The sequence below is a fragment of the Heteronotia binoei genome, chromosome 1 (genome assembly GCF_032191835.1).
Source record: "Heteronotia binoei isolate CCM8104 ecotype False Entrance Well chromosome 1, APGP_CSIRO_Hbin_v1, whole genome shotgun sequence".
NCBI lineage: Eukaryota > Metazoa > Chordata > Lepidosauria > Squamata > Gekkonidae > Heteronotia > Heteronotia binoei.
The window spans coordinates 16,336,515-16,361,786 of record NC_083223.1 but is presented as its reverse complement, the minus strand read 5'-3'; the positions used below and the strand labels follow the sequence as shown (position 1 = coordinate 16,361,786).

The 25,272-nt window shown below is 49.1% G+C and overlaps 1 protein-coding gene across 1 annotated transcript in view; it reads right to left on the bottom strand.

The window, feature by feature from the left end:
• The window catches only part of LOC132585879 (meprin A subunit alpha-like), a 33,746-nt gene extending 8,837 nt beyond the window's left edge, over positions 1-24,909 (bottom strand). The window contains exons 1-9 of the mRNA XM_060257760.1: positions 24,850-24,909; positions 24,724-24,754; positions 24,520-24,576; positions 22,276-22,316; positions 22,114-22,189; positions 16,781-16,898; positions 12,513-12,688; positions 8,680-8,901; positions 6,624-6,770 (exon numbers count right to left, since the gene is read on the bottom strand). Coding sequence (XP_060113743.1) covers positions 6,624-6,770; positions 8,680-8,901; positions 12,513-12,688; positions 16,781-16,898; positions 22,114-22,189; positions 22,276-22,316; positions 24,520-24,576; positions 24,724-24,754; positions 24,850-24,909 — 928 coding nt within the window. The remainder of the gene's footprint in view (positions 1-6,623; positions 6,771-8,679; positions 8,902-12,512; positions 12,689-16,780; positions 16,899-22,113; positions 22,190-22,275; positions 22,317-24,519; positions 24,577-24,723; positions 24,755-24,849) is intronic.
• Positions 24,910-25,272: the final 363 nt, after the last annotated feature.

The window sequence follows — 25,272 nt, the reverse complement described above, 5'->3', positions numbered from 1 at the left end:
GGAAACGTTGCCTGTTTTGGAATTTGTTTCCTCATACATTGATGGTACTATAAAGATTCAAGTAAATACTTACTTAGGGTTGTAACATTTATTATATTTCTTCAAAATGTATATTGGGCATTTTGTGCGACTGTATAGTTTGTGGAAAGAGCCCCGTGGTGCAGAGTGTTAAAGCTGCAGTACTGCAGTCCTAAGCTCTGCTCACAACCTGAGTTCGATCCCCGGTGGAAGCTGGGTTTTCAGGTAGCTGGCTCGAGGTTGACTCAGCCTTCCATCCTTCCGAGGTCAGTAAAATGAGGACCCAGCTTGCTGGGGGAAAGCGTAGATGACTGGGGAAGGCAATGGCAAACCACCCCGTAAAAAAGTCGGCCATGAAAGCGTTGTGAAAGCAATGTCACTCCAGAGTTGGAAACGACTGGTGCTTGCACAGGGGACCTTTCCTTTCCTATAGTTTGTGGAAGAAGCTCTGAACTTAGGCAAGTGTATAAAATACATGGAATATTAATTTTAACGCAGTGTTTTTGTATATTTCTTTACCACCTGGAGGCTGACAACCCTAACAAGGAAGTATAAAGCCGTCTACACAGTGCTATAGTCTTGTAACATGTTACATGCCCCATAAAACTTAATGGCATGCAAGTCTGTGTTGGGGTGAAGAGACGGCAAGCCACAGCCTTTCCATGGCAGCATTCAGCTTGTTTTGGAGTGAGAAAGAGAGAGACAGAGAGACACCGAGAGCTTGTGGTGTTTTGCCATGTAAATATTGTGCATGTGTTTTATTTCTATGTTTTTAACTTGCCATTTTAAATGTATGTTGCAAGTTATGATTGCAAGGTAGTTGTACCTGAGGATGTAGAGTTCAGAGAGTTCAGTTCAGTTCAGAGAGAGACTGTGTGATAGAAAGGGCTGAACTCTGAATGGAGCTGAAAGGTTTGTTATTCTCTCTGTCAGTCTGTCTCTCTGTCTCTCTCAGGTGTGTGTGTGTAGGAAGAAGCTTGAGTGGGGTGCTATGCAGGGGTGGCCAATGGTAGCTCTCCAGATGTTTTTTTTGCCTACAACTCCCATCAGCCCCAGCCATTGGTCATGCTGGCTGGGGATGATGGGAGTTGTAGGCAAAAAAATCTGGAGAGCTACTGTTGCCCACCCCTGCAGAGTGTGAGAGAAATCTGCTTTACGTGGAAGTTACTAGCAGGGTGGCAGGTTGAGAAGTTCAGCTTGTAGTTTACCATCCTAAGTGGGAAGTGAGAACGACAGCAGTGTGGCTTAGTCTGTTTAAGGAACTATTATGCTTATGGACTTACTGGAAACCATTACGCTTATTAACCATATAGAATATATGGTTATATATATACAAACCACCTCAGAGACACTTCTCTCAACATGCCTCAGACAGGGTTGCCAGCCTCCCAACCACCCTTGCAGCTGCGGTTCTCAACCAGCACACACACACGCCCTCCAGGAGTAAACACAGAAGCTTACACAAATATCAAGTTGTGTCCTTCCGCTTTGTTCTGCTAAATGTGGAAGCTTCACCAGACCCAAAGAGGCTCCTCTGGCAGACGAGGTTCTTCCTTGATTTCTTCACTGAGCTGAGGGGTAGGAACAACGCAATGTCCACCATCTTCTACCAACCCAAGAACCTTCAGTCCAAGTTCTGTGACTGGACATGTCACAATGTGACTTGGTTCAAACATTCCCATAAGAAGATAAAAATAATTCCCCCATGGTATGCTCTCTCCCATAAAATCTTTCCTGTTAAAGTCCCAAATCTATGAGTTCCAGTTCTGACATTATAACAGTACTTCACCATCCAGTGCAACACGTTTTTCACGCACTGGGGAGCGGGCTACCCCACCGAAGCGAGCCATGTCGACCACATCGCCTCCAAACTGAGAGGACCGGCGCGGAAGTGGTACGTGGGGCTGTACACAGGAAGAAAGCCCGAGCTGGCCACGGTGGCCGACTTCCTCCAAGCAATGCTCCGTCAGTACGGGGACCCCTTACGGGAGGAAAAGGCCATCGAGGCGCTGCAGAGGATCGAGCAAGGGAACCGCACGACGCGCGAGTATGCCACCGAGTTCATGGGCCACTGCGCGGCGGCCAGGGGCTGGAACGAGGTGATGAAGTACACCGCGTTCAAGAATGGGCTGAACGCGAACATCCTTGCCCGGTGTTACCACCAAGGGCGGCCTGATACCTTGGTAGGATGGATCCAGCTGGCGGGAGAGGTGGAAACCGACCTCCAACACGTCGGGATGTGGCGTCAGCAGCAAGGCAAGAGAGGGGGGAAGCCGAGCCCCGCGTCCGGTAAACCTGAAGGGAAGCGACCCCCCGCGACCTCGACCCCCACCGCCGTGGTCCGCAAGTGCTTTAGGTGTGGGGACCCGAACCACCTAGCCGCCAACTGTCCGGTGAGGCAGACACCGACCCCTACTCAACCCAAGCCGGCAACCACCGTGCAGAAGAAGAAAGGCGGTTGCACCAAGGAGCCCAGTCGGGGCACCGTCGCCACTTCCATGGCTATTGACAAGGATGTTACCACCATAGAGGAATCCAGTGAGGAGTCCTGGGACCAAGAGTCGGCGGGAAACGACAGCGACCTGCTTTAATCGGTGCCGCAAAGCAGGTCCGGGAAACGCCGGCACTACTGACGGTGAGAATTACCGGGGGGCTGTTGTTCATGGCGGTCACCCTACTGAACCCCAACCTTAAGCGGTTTATGCACGCCCGCGCCCTGATTGACTCAGGGTGCACTTGAGACATTATCACCCCGCGCCTAGTAGAGGCGCTAGGACTGGCCTCGTCCCCCCTGCCCCACCCCATCCAATTCGAGCAGATGGACGGGTCCATCATGAGGGGGGAGCCCTGTACTTTGGAGACCCAGGCGACCCCCGTAGGGACGGACAATCACTGGGGGATAGAGACTTTCGTTATAGCCCCTTCGTCTTCATTTGACGTGGTGGTGGGAGCAGGGTGGCTCGCCCGGCACCAACCGGACATTCGATGGGCGGAACAGATTGTGCGATTCCCCGACTGGCGGTGTGAGCACCACCACTGGAGAACCGAGTGGGGTCCTAAGGCCCCTCCCCAGAGCGAAAGACTCTGCCTCACTCTTGAGGAGATAGGGGCGATCCCCAGGGAGTACAGAGACTTGAGAAAAGCTTTTAGTGAGCGAGAGGCGGACGAGCTTCCTCCGCACCGCCCAACCGATTGTGCCATCGAACTAATCCCGGGGCAAGAGCTGCCCAAGGCAAAACTCTACTCGATGGGTTGGGCGGAGAAAGCGGAACTGAGAAAATTCATTGACAAAAATTTGAAGCGTGGGTTCATCCGGCCAGCCACGGCCCCCCACGCAGCACCAGTCCTATTCCGCAAGAAGAAGGACGGTAGTTTGAGGCTTTGCACAGATTTTTGCGGGCTAAACGGGATTTCCATGTCAAATGCTTACCCGATCCCGCTGATAAAAGACCTATTGAGCACAGTGGCCGAGGGTAAAATCTTCACCAAGCTCAACCTCCGCGACGCGTACTTTCGCGTGCGGATTAAAGAGGGGGATGAGTGGAAGACGGCATTCAACACGCCTATGGGACAATTCGAGTACTTAATGATGCCTTTTGGACTTCAGGGAGCGCCGGGGGTGTTCATGAACTTTATCAATGAAGTGTTAAGAGAATTTCTGTACAAGGGGGTGGTGGTGTACCTGGATGACATCATTATTTACTCAAAAGACCTTGAATCGCATGTACCATTGGTGAGAAAAGTGCTAGCAACCCTATGCCGAAACAAATTGTATGCTAAAGTGTCAAAATGTGAGTTCCACAAGACGGAACTAGATTACCTTGGGTTCTGGGTGTCTGGGGAGGAACTAGCGATGGACCCCGCAAAAATCCAAGCGGTCCTAGACTGGGAGCCTCCTCGAACCCGACGGCAGCTCCAATCATTTCTCGGGTTCGCAAATTTTTACCGCGGGTTCATTAAGGGGTTCGCCCGGGTAATGCTCCCCCTCACTGAACTCCTCAAAACAAAAGGAAAAGGGGACGAGGCGAAAAAACCCGGCGCGCACCTAACATGGACGCCGGAGTGCCACCAAGCTTTTAATGAGCTCAAACAACTTTTCACCTCCGAACCGGTACTAGCTCACCCTAATGAACTGAAGCCCTTCGTGGTGCAATGCGACGCCTCCGATGTCGCCGTAGGAGCCATATTGATGCAAAGAAATGAGGGGGGGGGACTCCGTCCCTGCGCTTACATCTCCCACAAATTTTCCAATGAGCAGAGAAACTGGTCAGTGTGGGACAAAGAGGCATTTGCGGTCATGTTTGCTCTCAAAACATGGAGATCCTGGCTAGAAGAGGCTCGAGTCCCCTTCGAAATTTGGACGGATCACAAGAACCTGGAGGCCCTCACCGGCCGCCGCAAACTGACCGCAAAACAGATCAGGTGGGCGGGATTTTTCGCCAAATTTGACTTCGTGCTAAAGCACATCCCAGGTACCAAAAATTTCTTGGCCGACGCACTATCACGCATGCCCCAGCACGAGAGCCAGAGGGAAGAAGTAATCGACTCTCTCATTCCCCCCTCTGCCATCGCGGGGGGGGGGGGTAACCACCCGTTCAGGGAAGCAAACCGGGGCCCCCGATCCGCAGCAGAAGGAACGCTTCGCGGCAGAAGCGGAGCTAGAGGGGCAAGATCGACCCGATGGCCTCGAAAAGGGGGAAGGGGGACTCTGGTTCCACAAAGGGAAAATTTATGTGCCCAAATCTCTGAGAAAAGAAGTCCTCGAGCGGGGTCATTCCAGCCGCCTTGCTGGTCACTTTGGGTATGTAAAGACTCTCAACTTAATTACCCGACAGTTCTGGTGGCCCAAACTAAAGAGGGATGTCTCTGAATTCGTACTTGCCTGCCCCACATGTATCATGTCCAAGCACAGAGGGGGGAAGCCACCCGGCCACTTGGTCCCTCTCCCAACAGTGAGTCGCCCCTGGGCAGTAGTCTCCATGGATTTCATCGTAGAACTTCCCCCCTCCCAAGGGAAAACGGTGATATTGGTGGTAGTGGACACATTCTCCAAACAAGCCCACTTCATCCCATGCAAAAAACTCCCCACTGCTAAGAAATTGGCCCAGTTATTCTTTAATCACGTGGTCCGGCTTCACTCATTCCCAGACAAGGTCATTAGTGACCGCGGGCCACAGTTCGTTGCCAACTTCTGGCGGGAGTTTTGCAAAATAGCAGGCATTGAGCAGGGGCTTAGCTCCGCATACCATCCGCAAACGGACGGACAGACGGAGAGGGTGAACGGGCTTCTCGAGCAATACCTAAGGTGTTACATCAACTACCAACAGATGAACTGGGTGGAGTTACTCCCCTTCGCCGAATATGGGTATAACAACAGCCTCCATAGCTCAACCAAAACCTCCCCTTTCCAAATAGTCAACGGCTACGAAGGGAAGCCATTCCCCAACCTCCCTCTGCCGGCCGGGGCCCCGGAACCCACTTCATGTCAACAGTGGTGGGAAGGGGTACAGGGGGGATGGAAGGTGATCCAAGAAAACCTAAAGGAAGCGAAAGAGGAGTACAAACGCCACTTCGACAAAAAGCACGCTCCCCAGTGGGAACTGAAAGAGGGGGAGACAGTTTTTCTGTCCACAAAGAACTTGCCCCTCCCTCAGGGGTGTCGCAAGCTCGCTCTTAAATATCTGGGACCCTTTAAAATAAAAAAGGTTATCAACAAGGTAACTGTAGAACTTGAGCTGCCCAAATCATTAAGTAAGATCCACCCTGTCTTTCATTGCAGCCTCCTTCGCAAAGACCCTGGAGCTACGTCATTTCACCCTCGCCCTCCGGAACCGCCTCCGACGCGAGTGAGGGGTCAGAGTCACCATGAGGTGCAGGAGATTTTGGATTCCAAAATCCAACGGGGTGTGTTGTACTACCTCAGCAGGTGGAGATACTTCCCCCCGAGCTGTGACGAGTGGGTGAAGGCTAGCGATGTGTCCGCTCCGCAACTGCTTAAAAAGTTTCACCTGCTGTACCCACACAAGCCCAAGGCGAAGAGCTAAGGGGGGGCAGCATGTCAGAACTTGTAACTTTCGCTCTGTCTGCTTTGACCAAACTGACTCCATGCTGTAACCTAACACTAACACAGAGTCCATAGATTGAGCAATTAACCCTGCGCCTCATAGCTATTCCAAATATTTAGGGCTCCATGACAGGCGACAGATAGTCTCTGTTCAACATCCACAGGTGCCCTTTTGAAGACAGGCCGTTTGGCCTTCACCACAGGGAAGCATCCTCCCTTCTGATAACGAAGCCTGGGAAAGGAGACACTTGTCTGTAACCCGTGTGAATGATAGCTTTATTGTACTTCACTGATGGCATAAAATGTAACCAACTGCCAGGACTCGGCATTACTGTTATCTCGTAGCTCTAGCACTGTAGTTCTTCAATAAAGATCCTTACTTTGTAACAAGTATTGGAATCGTCTGAAGTTCGTTCCAGTTCTGACATTGAGAGCTGCAAGCGCTTGATTTTGACTGTATTGTACCCTTTATATTCCTGCAAGATCCCCCAGTTATTATTTTCCTCTTCCGTTGCTGTATTAAAAATAGTAATAAGTTCACCTGTGCAGCGGCCCACCAAGGTGTGGTCCTTATCTTCAGGTGTAGTCAGGGTATGCTGCCAGTTTGTGTCGTCTTGTTCACTCTGCACCATCCCACAGATATTAATGGCCTCAAAGGAACACTGGTCAAGGAGAGTAAGACTGGAAGCTGTAAGACAGGCACAAAGGTTTCACAGGAAAAAAAAGAATTTGCTCAAAAAGGAATTTGGTGACAACCTGGAGATATATGATCGTATTCTTCCCCCTCCACACAGAGGCTGAGAACAGGCAGCCGGCTCAGGATGGCATCATGCCATCCCAGAAGTAAGCCGGCTGGAAAAGGAGCAGCCGGGAGCCTCTGGACAGTCCACGGAGGAGCTCCCCGGAGGAGCTTCCAGAGTGCTCCTGCACCTGTCCGTTGTTCCCCAGACACTTCCCAGCTGTCCAGATGGCCGAGGAAACGCCTCAGAGTCGCCTCAGAATTTAGGTATCCAGGCCTCATTTTGTAGCAGGAGCTCCTTTGCATATTAGGCCACACCCCCTTGATGTAGCTAATCCTCCAAGAGTTTACAGGGCTCTTATTAAAGGACCTACTATAAACTCTTGAAGGATTGGCTACATCAGGGGGTGTGGCCTAATATGCAAAGGCGCTCCTGCTACAAAATGAGTATCGCTTTGGAATTTATTTATTTATTTACATTAGACTTTTATCCCGCCCTCTCAAGGCGGCTTACAACAGTCATTTACACGATTTAAAACAATAAGTCAATAAAATCTATAAAACATTAATACAATTAAAATTTAAAAACTATTCCACGGTGCTGTACCATTACTATGTTGGCGGTTCTGCTTTTCAGACGGTTGGTCACCGGGAACTCTAGCTGATGTCAGGTGGCAGCTCTCTCTCAGTTTAAGCATCGGCCTGTCGAAACAATTCGCTCTTACAGGCCCTGCGGAATGTAGGAAGGTCCCGCAGGGCCCTTATGGCCTACAGGAGAGCATTCCATAACTCTGGAAGTTGTTCCTTTCTGAGGCGGCTTCAATCCGGCCCAGGATGGTCTGCGTGCAGCATGGGGACAGCAGGCAGATGTGGATGTGCGTACGCACTTTTTTGATCTGCCTGCCTGCTTAAACCGCCCGTCTGTTATCAGTCAGAGAATACTTTAATGGGGATGGGCTGAAGTTGGATGGAGAAAACTTTACCTGCACAGCATCCTATAGGTAAGCAGTCCCCGACCTTTTTGGCACCAGAAACTGGTTTTGTGGAAGACAATTTATCCATGGACCGGGGTGGGGTGGGGGGCAGTGGTTTTGGGATGATACAGTTCTGCACTTTATTTGTGTGTGGTGGTTAAGAGTGCGGACTCTTATCTGGGAGAACCGGGTTTGATTCCCCACTCCTCCACTTGCAGCTGCTGGAATGGCCTTGGGTCAGCCATAGCTCTGGCAGAGGTTGTCCTTGAAAGGGCAGCTGCTGTAAGACCTCTCTCAGCCCCACCCACCTCACAGGGTGTACCATTGTGGGGGAAGGAGATAAAGAAGATTGTGAGTCACTCGGAGATTTGGAGTGGAGGGCAGAATATAAATCCAATGCCGTCATCTTATTATTATTACTACTACATTGTAATATATAATTAAATAATTATACAACTCATGGCCCGGTTGCTAACAGGCCACGGACCGGTACTGGTCCACGGACCGGGGGTTGGGGACTCCTGCTATAGGTGCTTTAACCACTACACACACACACACAAAGCTGGACAGCATCATGGGATAGTACAGCTGTAGAAGCCAATAGTACTTAGGCCTCTTTTGCTTAGCTTTTATCTTCTGTTCTGAATCTTGACTTTCCAGTTCCAATAACATCCCAGAATCTCATATCTTCTTGTCTCAGTACAGTATAATTAGAACAGTGTAAGATGATACAACAGAGAGAATAATATATTGCATTGTTGAGAAGTATTGGATAATGCAAACGTCTATCACCTGTTGCCACCAAAAAGTTCAAAAATATATATATATTTTCTAACTACAGAAAGATACCACAGTTTCCATGGGCAAAGAAAAAGTCAGCTTACCACAACTATACATTTGATTCAGCCTTTGGAGGTCAATACTGCTCAGATCTTGGCTTTGCCCAATAACATCATTGAATGCTGGGATTTTCGCCGTAATGGTGGGGATGCTACTGTTTTTATTGAACGAGTAAGGCCCATAATGCATGACAGATTCATAATCGTAGGGAGTGTTCAGGTCAGTAATGAAGTTGTCATCATATTTGTTGAAATTATGTGTCTGACCTGGAAGCAAATCATGACCACTATGTTAGGCATGACTGAGTGTAATACCCTCTTCAAAGACAGATCCTTCCTTCCTCCCTCCCTCCCTCCCTCCCTCCCTCCCTCCCTCCCTTCCTTCCTTCCTTCCTTCCTTCCTTCCTTCCTTCCTTCCTTCCTTCCTTCCTTCCTTCCTCCCTCCCTCCCTCCCTTCCTCCCTCCCTCCCTCCCTTCCTTCCTTCCTTCCTTCCTTCCTTCCTTCCTTCCTTCCTTCCTTCCTTCCTTCCTTCCTTCCTTCCTTCCTTCCTTCCTTCCTTCTTTCCCCAGTTGGAAACTGTAGCTGTCCTCAGCCAAATACCTGGCAGGACATCTCTGCCTTGAAAGCCCTGTGGAATGGAAGTAATTCCTGCAGGGCATGAATGGAAATTGGCAGAGAGTTCCCCCAGGTTGGGGCCAGGACAGAAAAAGCCCTGACTGTGGACAGCCGGATGTCTTTCAGGCTGGGGACCACCAGCAGACATTGGTCACCACAGCTTAAGACTCACTCTGCAGTTCCATCCTAAGTAAATCAATTCAGACTCCCACTCAGGTCAATTCAGTGAAGATTACTCCCAGGAAGGTGTTCTTAGGGTTGAACTTTTAGACATTTTTAGCCCCTTTCAATAGTGTGATGCAACAATATATGCCATTACCATAGTTCTCATGGGCCGCAGACACACTCACCATTAAATCCATCCCTAACCCGTCGCTATTATACCCCGCAGCTTTTTTACAACGAATTTCCTGATCAGACATCCCTCCATCCTTCAGTTCTAAGCAGCGTTGGTCCCGTCGCTGGTTGATCAGAGGTCTCAACCGGACCTCATTTTTTGAGATGGCATTCCACACTCGTGCAAGCACAGTACCTGGGATATCGTGCTTGGCTTTTTTTTTTTTTTAAAGGTGCCAGAAAAGGTGGGCGAACACCCAGAAAGGAAGGGGAAGCCCAAGAGTTCTCTTTGCTGTCTCTCCGCCTGGCGGGGAGACAGCAAAAGTGGGTCATCTTCCTCCCCCCCATTTAAACACCCCACCATGGTGTTTAAATGGGGGGGGAGCACGGCAACTCTCTTTGCTGTCTCTCCAACTGGCGGAGAGACAGCAAAGGTGGGTGATCGTCCTCCCCCCCCATTTAAACACCCTGATGTGGTGTTTAAATGGGGGGGGAGCACGGGAACTCTCTTTGCTGTCTCTCCGCCTAGCGGGGAGACAGCAAAGGTGCGTGTCATGGGTGCTGGGGACCCTGCAGAGGAAGACGAGTCTGCCAAGGAAACTGTACCCCTGCCACCTGCACCAGTACCCCTGCCTCCTGCTGAAGAAGATCTCAGCCCCCCTGCCTTGCCCTCTTGGGTGGCTCGTGTGCGTGACCGCCTCCGTCAGGACCTCAGGGATCGGAGGAGGGCGGCACGCTTACAAGCAAGACGCTCCCTGAGTCCTGAGTTTTGAGAGGATTCTGGCCCTCCTAAGAGCAAGGATGCTTGAGTTGTAACAGGATCCTGGCTGCTTCCCAGAGCCAGCAATTAGCCCAAATGGGCAACAGCCAGCAGAGGGCTATATAGCTGTGGGCTTTGGGAGGAGGCTTTGTGGAAGCAACTAGTCATCTCCCTGACGTTCTAGCATCCACTCCGGCTGGACTTTGGTTCCTGACTCCCTGACTTTGGCTTTTGACTTCTGGACTCCCTGACCTCGGCTTCTGGACCTCGGACCTGCGATACTTGCACAGCGATTTGGATTTGGCACCTCGGACACTCCTGCTTGCTGGCTACAGACCTCGGACTGCCTCTGGACTTTGCCTGACCCGGCCCCAGCCGTGACAGTGCGGGATCTTCCTCCCCCCCCATTTAAACACCCCGCTGTGGTGTTTAAATGGGGGGGGGGGAGATGGCAACTCTCTTTGCTGTCTCTCTGCCTGGCGGGGAGATGGCAAAAGTGGGTCATCTTCCTCCCCTGGCAGGGAGACAGCAAAGGTGGGCGATCTGCCTCCCGCCCCATTTAGGAAAGGTTCCCTGTGCAAGCACCAGTCGTTTTCGACTCTGGAGTGATGCTGCTTTCACAAAGTTTCACAGCAGACCTTTAACGGGGTGGTTTGCCATTGCCTTCCCCGGTCATTACACTTCCCGCCCCCCCCCCCCCCCAGCAAGCTGGGTACATATTTTACCGACCTCGGAAGGTTGGAAGGCTGAGTCAACAATTGCTGGCGCAATGATATAATTTGGAGTGGGCTCTCATAGGGAAGCGGATGTGCACTTGCGACGAGTCGGCTACCATGCAGCGTTCAAACATAGAAAGTGCGCGCGGGAGTTGTCGGAAGCATTCTTATTCCAGATTTAATGTACTATCAAAAAAGTCCGCGTCTCAGTCGTGGCAGTTCGGGACACGAACAAGCCAACAACCATTGCCAGATGCTGATGTTTGGACAACCGCATAAAATCCGACATGCATCTGGCTTTCATCCATGCCCATCTCATCAGTTTATGTGCGTCTGACCTCGGCCGTGATGTCCTATCTGTCATCAAGTACAGCCTTTATAGTCAGTCCTGGAAATATACTTTTAAGGTGGTGCCAACACAGGGTTGGCCCTGAAACCACAGAAGGTCCAAAATGCAACTGTCCATCTGCTTCCTACCTTGCTACTCAAGATTCATGAATTGACGAGCTTCCAAGGGTACTAGTAATCTTCTGATGAGCTGCCAACAAACTCTTGTAAAATCTGAGGGGCAGATTTCTGCAAAGTCAGATCCAATCTGGGTTTCCATTTGAAACCATCCATGTACAAAATGGGTTTTCAAAGATCTGAAAGAACTTGGACTGTCTCAGGTCCAGAAGACTCTGATTTGGGTGGTCCTGCAACTGACGGGTGGTACCACGCCCCCTCCTTGGGAGAGGCACAAGAGGCTGAGATGATTCTGAGAGCAGGGAGCAGACGAGTGTCCAAGTCGAGTGATACTGAGGGGGTGGTTAGTGAGGCTGTGGCAAAATTTCTGGCTGACATCCTTAAATTTAATTCTGACCATGTTTGAATGCATCTGTAAGCTCGGTTTTATCTTGATTTTATCTCCAATGTTTAAATTTTTATATTCTGTGTATTTTTATCTGAATCTATTATGCCATTAAAGGTTTGGTATGGTATGGTATGAGTGTCCAAGTCGGAAGCTCCAGAGAGAGGCAATAGGGACCAGGTTCTCAGGTTCACCTGACCCCCATGATTCACCTCATACCCAACATATGCATTGGGACAGTCACCATGGCAACAGGGCCAAGACAAAATGGAGGCCCAAAAGTCTTGTGGGCAAAAAATGAGGGGTCAGCAGGGCTTTTTTTTTTTCTAGCAGGAACTCACAGGAATGCAATTCTGGTTGGCTTGGCATCAGGGGGTGTGGCCTAATGTGCAAATGAGTTCCTGCTGGGTTTTTTCCCTACAAAACAGCCCTGGGGGGGCCAGGATTGGGATAGACAGGCTTGGGATAGACTGCAAACCCTTGCAGGCTGGTGCTGAAGAAAAGAGAAGAGAAAGCTGTGGGAGATGTGGCCCTGGGGGCCTGGACCCATTTAACCACCAGAGTCAGTAATCGTTCTGTCCTCTTGGAACTTTCACTCACCTGCTATAACTTCATTCCACCAAATATTGACATAATCATCTCTGTCACTCCGTGACTGCTCGTGATAAAACCCCAGTGCATGTAGTACTTCATGTTCCACAGTATCTTTATATTCACAGCGCTCTCCAATAGAAACGTTCTGGCCGTTCTGAAAATCGCCTACGAAGGACCAACATCTGTTGGACAAGAATATAGATATTTAAAACCACTTGCTTAGTAGATTCCCTTGGATACGCCCAGGGTAGTTTTGTAGGAAAGAGGGGCCAGAGCTCATTAGCACAACTCATTTGCATAACTCATCTGCATATGCCACACATGCCTGACAACTTACATCAGCTCAGCATCTACCTTAAAATGCTTCTTGAATTAGATTTGTCATGAAGAAGAAAAAGAAGAAGATTACAGATTTATACCCCGCCCTTCTCTCTGAATCAGAGTCTCAGAGTGGCTTACAATCTCCTATATCTTCTTCCCCCTCCTCCACAACAGACACCCTGTGAGGTGGGTGGGGCTGAGAGAGCTCTCACAGCAGCTGCCCTTTCAAGGACAACCTCTGCCAGAGCTGTGGCTGACCCAAGGCCATTCCAGCAAGTGCAGGTGGAGGAGTGGGGAATTAAACCTGGTTCTCCCAGATAAGAGTCCACACTCTTAACCACTACACCAAACTGGCAAACCTGACTCTCATCATACTTCTAAAATTATTTTCTCCTAGGTGGCCACAGTGGCATGAGGAAGATTTCCATCTGTCTGTTTTAGATATTTTGGTTATTTTCCCTTTTTTTTGTGGGGGAAATTCTCACTGAGGGTTTGAACAATGGAGCCCAGAAGCAATTGTTGGGGGCGGAGGGGGGAGGGTTAAGAAAGAAAGAGCACAATAAAATTTAGAAGTTCCGTTCCTGTGAGCGCCTGCCGAAAATGAGGTCTGGACATGCCTAGCATCCATTTAGAAGTGCCAGATCATGAAGAAGATGGGAAATATTTTTCTTTTCCCCAATTAGTCCTCAAAAACCGTGGTCTGCCCATGGCCATTCATGCTCTGATCACATCCAGGTTAGGTCACTAACATTCTGCCTGGAGAATTCAGCTGGTCCAAAATGCGGAAGCCAGGTCTGAAACTGAGGTCCCTCCCCTCTCCCCTCTCCTGGATCCACCCCCAAAGTCTCCAGGCAGGGCTTTATTTGAGCAGGAACGCACAGGAATACAGTTCCGGCTGACTTGGTGCCAAGAGGGTGTGGTTTAATAGGTAAATAGGCTCTTGCTGGGCTTTTTCTACTCCTGTGTGAAACAATGGTGATGTCAGGGGGTGTGGCCTAATATGCAAATTACTGTAGTTCCTGCTCGGCTTTTTCTACAACAAAAGCTCTGTCTCCAGGTATTTCCCAACACAGACCTGGCAACCGTATTCTGCTCTATAGTGAATCGTTTTGGCGTCAGTTAGAGAATATCCCGCCCTCTCAGCGGGGGCGGGATAAAAGTGGAATTAAATAAATAAATAAACACCTTCCCATGCAGTGCCGGATTAAACCTTGTGGGAGGCCCCTAGGCAGTCAAAATCTCAGGGGCCCCCTTGCAAATTATCTCTGAGTCGGAGCGCCTGCCCACGGCCCCCAGTGCAGCCTAAAGGCACCCTCTCAAAAGTTCCCTTGACAAAACTGTTGGGGAGAGGCAGAGAGAGGCAAACTTGGCAACAATGCCAGCAGCAGCCTCACCAGGCAAGTGGGGCAAAGAGCGGGTCAGTTGCTGGCTGTTCACGCAGGCGGGGAGGGCTGCAAGCAAGGGGAAAACTGGGGGGGGGGGGACCGACCCAGGGCCCCTAAAAAAGTGGGGGCCCATAGGCCAGTGCTTACTTGGCCTATTTGTGAGTCCAGCCCTGTTCCCATGGCACTTAGCAATAGGATTGGGGGGAAGGGGGTGAACCGTTTGCCTGTCTTGCTATCTTGAAGAAAGTCAAGCAGCAGAGCAGAGAATCTGAAGGCACCTGATTTGAGGCACCTTGCCAGGCAGGTAGGATGACACCAGTCAAGGTTAGGTTGGGCTAATGATTACATGAAGCAAACTGCAGAGCTGGTTCCCAACCAGAACAGACTGTCATATGTCAAATCACAACCCAATGGCGTGGGTGTTTACCAGTGTAGAATGCTTGCTGGACGCTGATTGAAAGGGATAGAAATGGTACAGGCGATGGGCAGATATTCTTTCGAATGTTTACAGAGCTCTTCTCCCTTGGGTAGGGGCCCTGGCTCAGTGGCAGAGCATCTGCTTTGTATGTAGAAGGTCCCGGGTTCAGCTCCTGGAATCTCTAGTTAAATGGATCAGGGTAGGTAACGTGAAAGACTCTGCAGAATTGCTGCCAGGCAAGACCATGCTAAAAACAGGAGAAGGTTACACAAAAGTCGAATGCAACAAAAATACCCATAACTAAATAACTAAGGAACACCATGTACTTCTTATCTTATGTAACCAGGGCTGGTGCGTGGGAGTCAGCAGGATAGGCTACCCCACCTGGGAGCGCCACCAGGCACCCCTTACCCACGCAGAGCGCTCCTGGAAGGCAGGATCTGTTGAAAGCGACTGGGCGCTGCTAAAACAGTGCGCTCTTTGGCGGCTTCCTTGGAAGCCTCTGAAGAGCTTAGTGCAGGGGGGAAGTGGCGGTATGGCAGCACTCTTGTGTGCTTCCTGTCGCTTTCTCTGCACGATGATGTCACTTCCGGTGAGCTTGCGAGGTGGGGGCACTGCGCAGGGGTCTGCCTCAAGCAGCAGAACCCCTAGTACCAGCCCTGTATGTAATATTTAAATATTTTTGTATTAGAGGTACATGATTACATGATTAAAAGACACTGGTGTTTTGTATTTATTTGGCTATGATACCTTGGATATTTTTTTGTTGTTGTAGACTACTGACCATGGTAAACCGTTGGCCTGGCTCAATACCCTTTACAGATGACCTGACTGTGTTTTAATCGGTCAAGCAGGAAGAGCTGACAGCGCAAAGCTGGCAACTGTGTGGAGACTTACAGTAGTGGGGAAGCCCTTGATGGTAAAGTTGCTACGTCTCCAACAATGTGGTGATGTCACTTCCAGTACGATCCAGAAGTGATGTCATCATGTCACTGTCATCATGTCACTGTCATCACTCTAGCATTCTCTCCAAACTCTATAGTTTAATCATAGACCTTTGGACAAATGCTAGAGCAGGGTGTTGAACTCATGAGGGCTGAATCCGACATAAATGAGACCTTGTTGGGCCAGGCCATGTCAGGTTGGGCCAGGCCATGTGTGTACCTATTTATGATCAGGTAGCAGAGATATACACTTTATAAAGGACACAGACAAACAGAAAGCTTTTTTTAAAAAAACTTAAAACATCCTTAAAACATTAGCACTCAGTCTTAAAGGTACTTTCTTTGTATTTCTCTCTTGGGATCCAGGGAACTGGGCAAAGGAAGCTCTGACTCTTTCCTTCCCTCCCCAGGGGACCAGCCTCAGCCAAGTAAATTGTGTGTCGATTAAACATGTGCCAAAGCAAGGGAATAGCATCACAATTGGCAAGTAATGGACCTTCTGTGGGAAATTAACTTCCCTACTGATGACAAGCCATCCCATAAAATATTTAAAAAATAATAAATAAGCCATCCTAAGGAAATCAGTTATCAACATCACAGTTGGAAGCAGGTGTACAATAGAAAAGTATGTTAAGCTGTGTGCAAAAGCCGGGCCTCTACAGTAAGACAGTAAAGCAGTAAGAAGAAAATGTAGAACATCTTCATGGGCATAAAATATACATTTCCTAAACTTTTACATATCATATAAAATCATGCGGGTCCCTTTTGTATAGACTTTTAAACCTGCTCCACTTTTTTTTAAAAAAAAGTTTTTGCAAACCTTAAGGATAAAACATTTCAAGGATAGAGCAGGTAATGAAGACCAGAGCTGCTTTTTTTGTAGCAGGAGCTCCTTTGCATATTAGGCCACACACCCCTAATGCAGCCAATCGTCCTGGAGCTTACAGTAGGCCCTGTACTAAGAGCCCTGTAAGCTCTTAGGGGATTGGCTACAACAGGGTTGTGTGGCCTAATATGCAAAGAAGTTCCTGCTACCAAAAAGGCCCTGATGAAATTGTGTGTGTGTGTGTTGTGCTTTACCCTTTAGGTGGGTAAAACCTTCAAAAATATCCATTTGCCTAGCGAAGTCAAAGCAGGTTGAAAGCACTGGCATAAAAGGGACCTCGGTCAACTCATACAGTGGCAGAAAATTTACAGTCAATTTACCCATCCAGCTTTTCAAACTGGAGATACGACTTTTCTCCTTCATAAGGTTTGAAGTCAATACAAGACTTCAGCCGAAACATTTCGAATGCCTGAAAGATGACACCTTTCGTATTCAGATCTGAAAAGAAAGGGACACACACAAATGATGTCTGTTATTTAATCAGAGCTTAAAATGACTGCCCAGCAAATGAAAAAAATATATATATAAACATACTTCATTGTCAAAAGCTTTGAATTGTTCGAGCAAATAACTCAACGGATATTCAAGAAACACATTTAGGCAAAGAGTTTGCAGCTGTAATTATTAGACTGACAGTGTAACTCAGACTAAGAAAAATGTTATATACCAGTTCCAAGTCCATATGAATTTTCATCGACAACTGGCATATTTTATACCATGTTTGTAGCAAAGCATTATTGCCATATAAAGTAAAGCCAGTGTGATGTGGAGAGGAGGAGGAGGAGGAGGAGGAGGAGGAGAAGGAGAAGGAGAAGGAGAAGGAGAAGGAGAAGAAGAAGAAGAAGAAGAAGAAGAAGAAGAAGAAGAAGAAGAAGAAGAAGAAGAAGAAGAAGAAGACAGAAGTGAGCATGAGAATGGGAGCAGATGTTTACATCCACCTCAAGACCGGGGAAGGCAATGGCAACCACCCTGTAAAAAGTCTGCCGTGAAAACGTTGTGAAAGCAACTTCACCCCAGAGTTGGAAATGACTGGTGCTTGCACAGGGGACTTTTCCTTTCCTTTCCAAGGCTGCTACACAAAACAGCATCCCTGTGACAAACTTTTTCCTCCTCTCTCCCTGAAAGATTTAAGAATGCATACTAGGAATGAGCACAGTCCCAATCCTGAGCCAAAGTTCAGACTGGACTTTGCCCAGTTCATAGTTTGCATTTCAAACATTTTTCATTGGAACTCTCTGTCTGGGGCAGTGATGGTCTGTGTTCTTGGTGCTAGGGGGGGGCACAGTGGGAGGGCTTCTAGTGTCCTGGCCCCACTGATGAACCTCCTGATGGCACCTGGGTTTTTTGGCTACTTTGTGACGCAGAGAGTTGTACTGGATGGGCCATTGGCCTGATCCAACATGGCTAATCTTATGTTTGGGAAAAGTGCCTTCCCTGAACACTCACTTTCTGCTTGGTCATCTGTTTGGCCTGATGTGTGCGCACCACTTTGGAGTGGTGTTGAGCCCCCTCCACAACATGCCCACAACTTCCAGAAGTGATGCCAGTGCATTGCCAAGATGCTTGAGTCATTTCCTGGTCATGCGGGCGCACTGTGGGTGGGGCTTGCTGCTACACAGAAGTGATATAAACATGTCAGGAGCCAACACGCTCGCATCATTTCCTGATGATGCAAGCATTCCAGAGGCGGAGCCTGACACGACTCAAACCAGTTCAGTTCGGGAGGGTTTCTTGCTTGAGGGTTCAGTTTGGGGCTCAGCTCAGGGTCACCCACTTTGTGAGCTCTGGATCAAACCAAGCTTTCCCGGTCTGTGTACATGCCTAATGCACACTATCATGTGATATGGATGCATCCTGTTATCTGTTTCAGGCTATGTGTGGAGAAGGTCAAAAACAGTTGTTGCATGAGGATGACATCTCCCTAAGCAATATGGGAAAGGAGCGCTTACCACAAGAATGCCTTTTGAGTGGCTTAGACTTGGGCTGGGAACATTTCGGCTTACATCCCAGCTCAGCCATAAAGCTTGTTGGTTAACATGAGGCAGTCACTCAGGGTGTATCTACCCAATATGCTATTAGTGGTTAGGCAATAATCCAGGAAAAATGGCCAGCCTATGGTCCAGACACGCCTAACTGAAAAATACAATCAGGGCTTTTTTTTTTGTAGCAGGAGCTCCTTTGCATATTAGGCCACACACCCCTGGTGTAGCCAATTCTCCAAGAGCTTACAGTAGGTCCTGTAAGAAGAGCCCTGTAAGCTCTTGGAGGATTGGCTACATAAGAGGGGAGTGGCCTAATATGCAAAGGAGTTCCTGCTGCAAAGAAAGCCCTGACTATGGTGTAGCAAATATTTAATCCTTTCTTGCAGTTTACGACTATGACAAGCTTAATTAATTACTTGGAGTGAGGGAAAAGGCAAAAGAGGAGAGAGCTATTATTCAAAGGACCCTGACATTAACAGTCTTTTAAGGCAGCTGGATTACTTTTGACTATCACTGCAACATATCTTTTGCCACAGACCATAAACTTTATCTCCCTATCTAATCACATTCCCTTAAGAAAGAATATACTCAGATCTGCTTTCACAAGATGTTTTTTTTTCTGACGGATGTTAGAACTTTGGACATCTCCTGTAACGACAGCTACAAAACGGAGTAATTTTTTAAAAAGCAAATAGTTTCTTTTTTTAAAAAAAACCTTCCTATGTATTACTGCTAGGGCGTTTCAATTTTGAATGGTCAGATTATGATAATAGAATAGATTATGGGTTGGATCTAGGTTTACCTAGCAACCAGCGGGAGATGGGGGAGGTAGAGATTGGCAGGCCATGTGCAATGATGTCACTTCCGGTGTAGCTCAGAACTGATGTCACTGCACCAGGCGATTTACCATAGAGTTAACCATAGAGATTTGAATGCATGTTAGAGCATCACACAACATGTTACTTTAAGAACATAAGAACATAAGAGAAGCCATGTTGGATCAGGCCAACGGCCCATCCAGTCCAACACTCTGTGTCACACAGTGGCAAAAAATTTTATATACACACATACACCGTGGCTAATAGCCACTGATGGACCTGTGCTCCATATTTTTATCTAAACCCCTCTTGAAGGTGGCTATGCTTGTGGCCGCCACCACCTCCTGTGGCAATTAATTCCACATGTTAATCACCCTTTGGGTGAAGAAGTACTTCCTTTTATCCAGGTCATGCCAGAAGTTCTATTATTATGCCGGGTGCCACTTGTTCCCCCCATTTCCCTGCCCAATTTCCTCCCATTGCCCAGCTAAGTGGGTGGCAGCGGGGTGGGATATCTCTTGACATCAGTGAGAATATGGACCCCAGAGATCTGTTCCATTAGAATACTGTAGGTTTGTGGTATCCAATCAGAGATTTTTTCGTAGCAGGACCTCCTTTGCATATTAGGCCACACACCCCTGATGTAGCCAATCCTCCACGAGCTTACAGGGCTCTTAGTACAGGACCGACTGTAAGTTCCAGGAGGATTGGCTACATCATGGGGGTGTGGTAGGGTTGCCAAGTCCAATTCAAGAAATATCTGGGGACTTTGGGGGTGGAGCCAGGAGACATTGGGGGAGGAGCCAGGAACAAGGGTGTGACAAGCATAATTGAACTCCAAGAGAGTTCTGGCCATCACATTTAAAGGGACAGCACACGTGCTTACATTTCAATATTGATCTTTATCTTAGTCACTGGTTTCCTTACCAGCCCACTCCTCAGAACTTCACTCACACCCCCAACCAAGCTAAGGGAGCAAAGGCTACTCAGCTCTTGTTGAGCCCCACCGGCCCCCATCATTAGGGAAGCGGACAGGGCTGAGGGCACCGGTCTGCCCTGAGATCCCTCCTACTCCCCGAGAAGAGCAGACTACTATTAAAAACCCCAGCCTCCCCTCAGAGCCCCGCAGCCAGCGGCACCGCGGGCAGCCCTGAGGAGCCCCGCAGCCAGGCCCAGCGCCAGCAACACCGCAGGCAACCCTGAGGCCGCGGCCAGCAGCCGCCCGCGCCGTCGGAAGCCCCCCGCCGGCCCCAGCAGCCACTCCCCAAGAAGAGCAGACTACTATTAAAACCCCCAGCCTCCCCTCAGAGCCCCGCAGCCAGGCCCAGCGCCAGCACGACCACTTACCTCTCCGGTGGGGCGGTGTGGCGGAGAGCAGGAGCCCCGCAGCCAGGCCCAGCACCAGCGGCATCGCGGGCAGCCCTGAGGCCGCGGCCTGCAGCCGCCCGCACCGTCGGAAGTCCCCCGCCGGCCCCAGCAGCCACCAGTCAAGGCCATGCGCCACTGCAGCCCCGAGGGGAAGGGAGGGGAGGGGAGGCTGCCCCAGCGTGGCAGAGAGCCAGCGCGACCACTTACCTCCCCAGCAGCGGAGCAGCCACCAGTCAAGGCCATGCGCCGCTGCAGCCCCGAGGGGAAGGGAGGGGAGGCTGCCCCGGCATGGCAGAGAGCCAGCGCGACCACTTACCTCCCCAGCAGCGGAGCAGCCACCAGTCAAAGCCATGCGCCGCTGCAGCCCCGAGGGGAAAGGAGGGGAGGCTGCCCCGGCGTGGCAGAGAGCCAGCGCGACCACTTACCTCCCCAGCAGTGAAGCAGCCACCAGTCAAGGCCATGCGCCGCTGCAGCCCCAAGGGGAAGGGAGGGGAGGGGAGGCTGCCCCGGAGCACTGTCGAGGGCCGGTTGGTGGCGGCGTGGACGGGCCACTAGCTGCCTCCTCCTTCACCTCAGCCTGAGCCTTGGTGCCATTTTCCCCCTCCTCCCCCCGCTTCCATTTTTTTTGGGAGTGGAGGAAGAGGCTGGAAAACCTGGAGTCCCCCACCAGGGTGGGAGGTTTGGGAAGCCTAGGGTGTGGCCTAATATGCAAAGGAACTCCTGCTAAAATTCCACCCCTGTAGCCAATCCTCCAAGAGCTTACAGGGCTCTTAGTACAGGGCTGACTGTAAGCTCCGGGAGGATTGGATTAGGCTTCCCAATCCCCAGGTCCCAGAGGAGGATCTCCCGGTTTTACAGGCTTCCCCCCTCCCCCAGCCAGCTGGCCGGTGGGGGAAGCTCCGCCCCCACAACCATCATGCACTTCCACGAACAATTCCCATAGGGAATGATGGGAAATTGATCCGCGGGTATCGGGGGCTCTGGGGGGGTGTTTTTTGAGATAGAGGCACCAAATTTTCAGTATAGCATCTAGTGCCTCTCCCAAAAATACCTCCCAAGTTTCAAAAAGTTTGGACCAGGGGGTCCAATTCTCTGAACCCCAAAAGAAGGTGCCCCTATCCTTCATTATTTCCTATGGAAGGAAGGCATTTAAAAAGATGTGCAGTCTCTTTAAATGTGATGGCCAGAACTTCCTTGGCGTTCAATTATGCTTGTCACACCCTTGCTTTTGGTTCCGCCCCCAATGTCTCCTGGCTCCACCCCCAAAGTCTCCTGGCTCCACCCCCAAAGTCCCCAGATATTTCCTGAATTGGACTTGGCAACCCTAGATTGGATACATCAAGGGGTGTGTGGCCTAATATGCAAAGGAGTTCCCGCCACAAAAAAAGCCCTGTACCCAATCCATTGTGTGGACGAGAGGAGGGAAGTGTTGTCTGTAGCAGAAGTACACCAATATGGGTGCCAAAACACAAAGGATCTTCTTACCCAAAGTGCTACCCAGTATATAAGGAATTGGAAGTTTCCACCTGTAGGAGGTGTTCCTTAGTGCATTTCTCTCTGGCTGTCAAGAAAATTAAGGACATGTCAGATTGAAACAGAACTTCTTTCTCCAAAACTTCCTCCAAGAATTAGATGGAACAAACGTACCGGCAAGATAATGTCCCCTTGAAAGAACTTCCTTCCTGTAGCTAAAAGGAGATAATTAAAAATAGTCAAGAGCGATTCACAGTTATCAAAGGAACAGTTACTTATTTCTTCTCTATGTTCTGAAATTAGACATCGGAATTTTTTTTAAAAAAAAACAGTACTGAATCTGATCACTGGTCTTCAATTTAATTTGTAAGCTCCAAACGACACAAAATGTGGGTTTTCTGGACTTAAAACAGTCGCCAACCCTCAAGTGGGTACAAACAAAACAACCAAAATAGTTATAGTGACTGAATAACTAAATACATTCATCAATATAGTCAAAAGGAAACTTAAATGTACAATTCCCAAACAATACAATTCCAACAGGAGATGTCCAAAGTTCTAACATCCGATGTGTAGAGAGTTCACTTAGTTACTCTTGCTTCAATTTCTCTTCTAGCATTGGGTGCTCCATAAGTCACATTTTTACAAAAGATACAATGCTCTGAACAATTTTGCAACACCTCACAAGGTGCAAAGCTCTGATTGGTTCTGCAGTGGCATTTCTATTGCATTCAGCTATCAAAATTTCCAATGGATAAACAAATGGGACAGAAAAGTCTCCAAAATACTTTCAAACCGGCACGTCGCTCTAGAATGGCTCGAGGCTAGAGCAAAGTGCCCGTTTGAAAGTAGTGGTGTAGTGGTTAAGCGTGGAGACTCTTATCTGGGAGAACCGGGTTTGATTCCCCCCTTCTCCACATGAACCTGCTGATGTGACCTTGAGTCAATCACAAGTTCTCACAGAGCTGTTCCTGCTTAGTTTCCGAAATCTGACGAGATCGGGCTTGCCTGGGCTATCCAAGTCAGGGTGCTCCAAACTTAACAGTAATTAAAGCTTTGGAAGAGGAGGCAGCAATTTCTGCCCATTCTCCCCTCACACCACGGACCCCACTTAGCCTCCAGTACTTATGGTCTGCTCTCTCAGCGGTTCTTGAGGGCAGGGACAAGTGGATCCATTTTGCACAAAGGCTTTGCCACTGTGGTTTAGGGGAAGTTGAATCCACTACGCACATCATTCTTAGGTGTTCCTGGTATAAAGAGGACCGTGGGAGATATATAGAGCCTATATTAAGGGCAAATTCTGGGCTGCTGGAATCAGAATGTCTTAATCTCATGCTTTCGGATGAAAACCTGCTCATTTCCAAAGCCGTTGCCAAGCTCTGTGCTGCCTGCTATAGCATCCGAAAGATTCGTTTTACTGCTTCTCAGTTTTAAGATGTTCTGTTTTAACTTACGTCTTGATGTAACTTTTATATCAGACATATTGTCTTTCCCCATGGCGCAGAGTGGCGCACAGCAGCAGTATTGCAGTACTGTGATCTGAACTTTCTGCTCACGACCTGAGTTCTATCCCAGTGGAAGCTGGTTCAGATAGCCAGCCCAAGGTTCACTCAGCCTTCCATCTTTCCGAGGTCGGTAAAATGAGTACCCAGCTTGCTAGGAGGAAAGTGTAAAAGACTGGGGAAGGCAATGGCAAACCACCCCGTAAAAAGTCTGCTGCGAAAACGTTGTGAAAGCTACGTCACTCAAGAGTCGGAAACGACTGGTGCTTGCACAGGGGACCTTTCCTTTTCTTAGAGGCTGAAGCGGCCCTGTGGCGCAGAGTGGTAAAGCAGCAGTACTGCAGTACTGTGGTCTGAACTCTCTGCTCATGACTTGAGTTCGATTCCAGCAGAAGCTGGATTCAGGTAGCCGGCCCAAGGTTGACTCAGCTTTCCATCCTTCCAAGGTCAGTAAAATGAGTACCCAGCTTGCTGGGGAGGAAGTGTAAAAGACTGGGGAAGGCAATGGTAAACCACTCTGTAAAAAGTCTGCTGTGAAAACATTGTGAAAGCAATGTCACCCCAGAGTCGGAAACGACTGGTGCTTGCACAGGGGACCTTTCCTTTCCTTTCCTTTCCTTTCCTTTCCTTTCCTTTCCTTTCCTTTCCTTTCCTTTCCTTTCCTTTCCTTTCCTTTCCTTCCCTTTCCTTCCCTTTCCTTATACTTATTATAGCACAGATTATCTTCTGTGATGAAGTTTTTAAATTCTTGCTTTTTACTTGGTCTGTGACCGTAAATAAACTGACTGACTGACTGGTCTGCTCATCTGAACACATTCTGAGAGACAATACAGCAAAGAAAGTCAGTATCTGCCTCGGGTCTTCAATGGGCCACTTATCTAAAGAGACGTGATTCCCTCACGATAAATTTGCTCACCTGCATTGATTTCCGGGATCCCTTTCCTCGGCCGCTCTTCATCTATGGCGTATGCCACTAAATGGGTAGACAAGGATGTAAATATCAAGATATAGTTACTTCTCTCTGGATTATTATTTCACAATGTGCATCTCCTACCTCAGGAAAGGACGTCCTGTCTTTTTTTAAAAAGGAATCATACGCATAGTCTTTTAACTGGTGTACCTTCATCGCTGTCCAGCTCCATCCTCCTGATCTGCAATAGCAATTGGACGCTTTTAGAAACCCGCGTGAGCAGAGTAAAACTTCAGCCTCAAATCAAACCAGGAAAACCCCAGGCGAGAAACCTACCACAAAGGTAGAAGAAAGGGAAAGCCAGGCTGCCAGGTACAAGAGCCTTGAGGGAACCATGTCGAAAGACAACCTGGGACAAACTGTGGGGAAACTGCTATAACCACCCATATCGACAGGTGAACTTTGCATGCAATATTCATTAAAGGATTGATGATGCAGCCGTAAGGTAATGATTAAACCGCTCCTGGTTTCTGGTACCTTGTATCCTGCCACCTTGCTCAGTCAAGGCTGAAGTCTTCCTCTGGCCAGGGCTGGGCCTAGACTGTCCGGCACCCTTGGCAAGGCTCTCCCCCCCCCCGAACTGATAACATTACCGGATCACAAGGAAGCATCTAATTTGGTGCCCCCAGAAGGTTGGCGCCATAGGCAACTGCCTAGTTCGCCTAGTGGCAGGACCTGCCCTGCCTCTGGCTCAGGGAA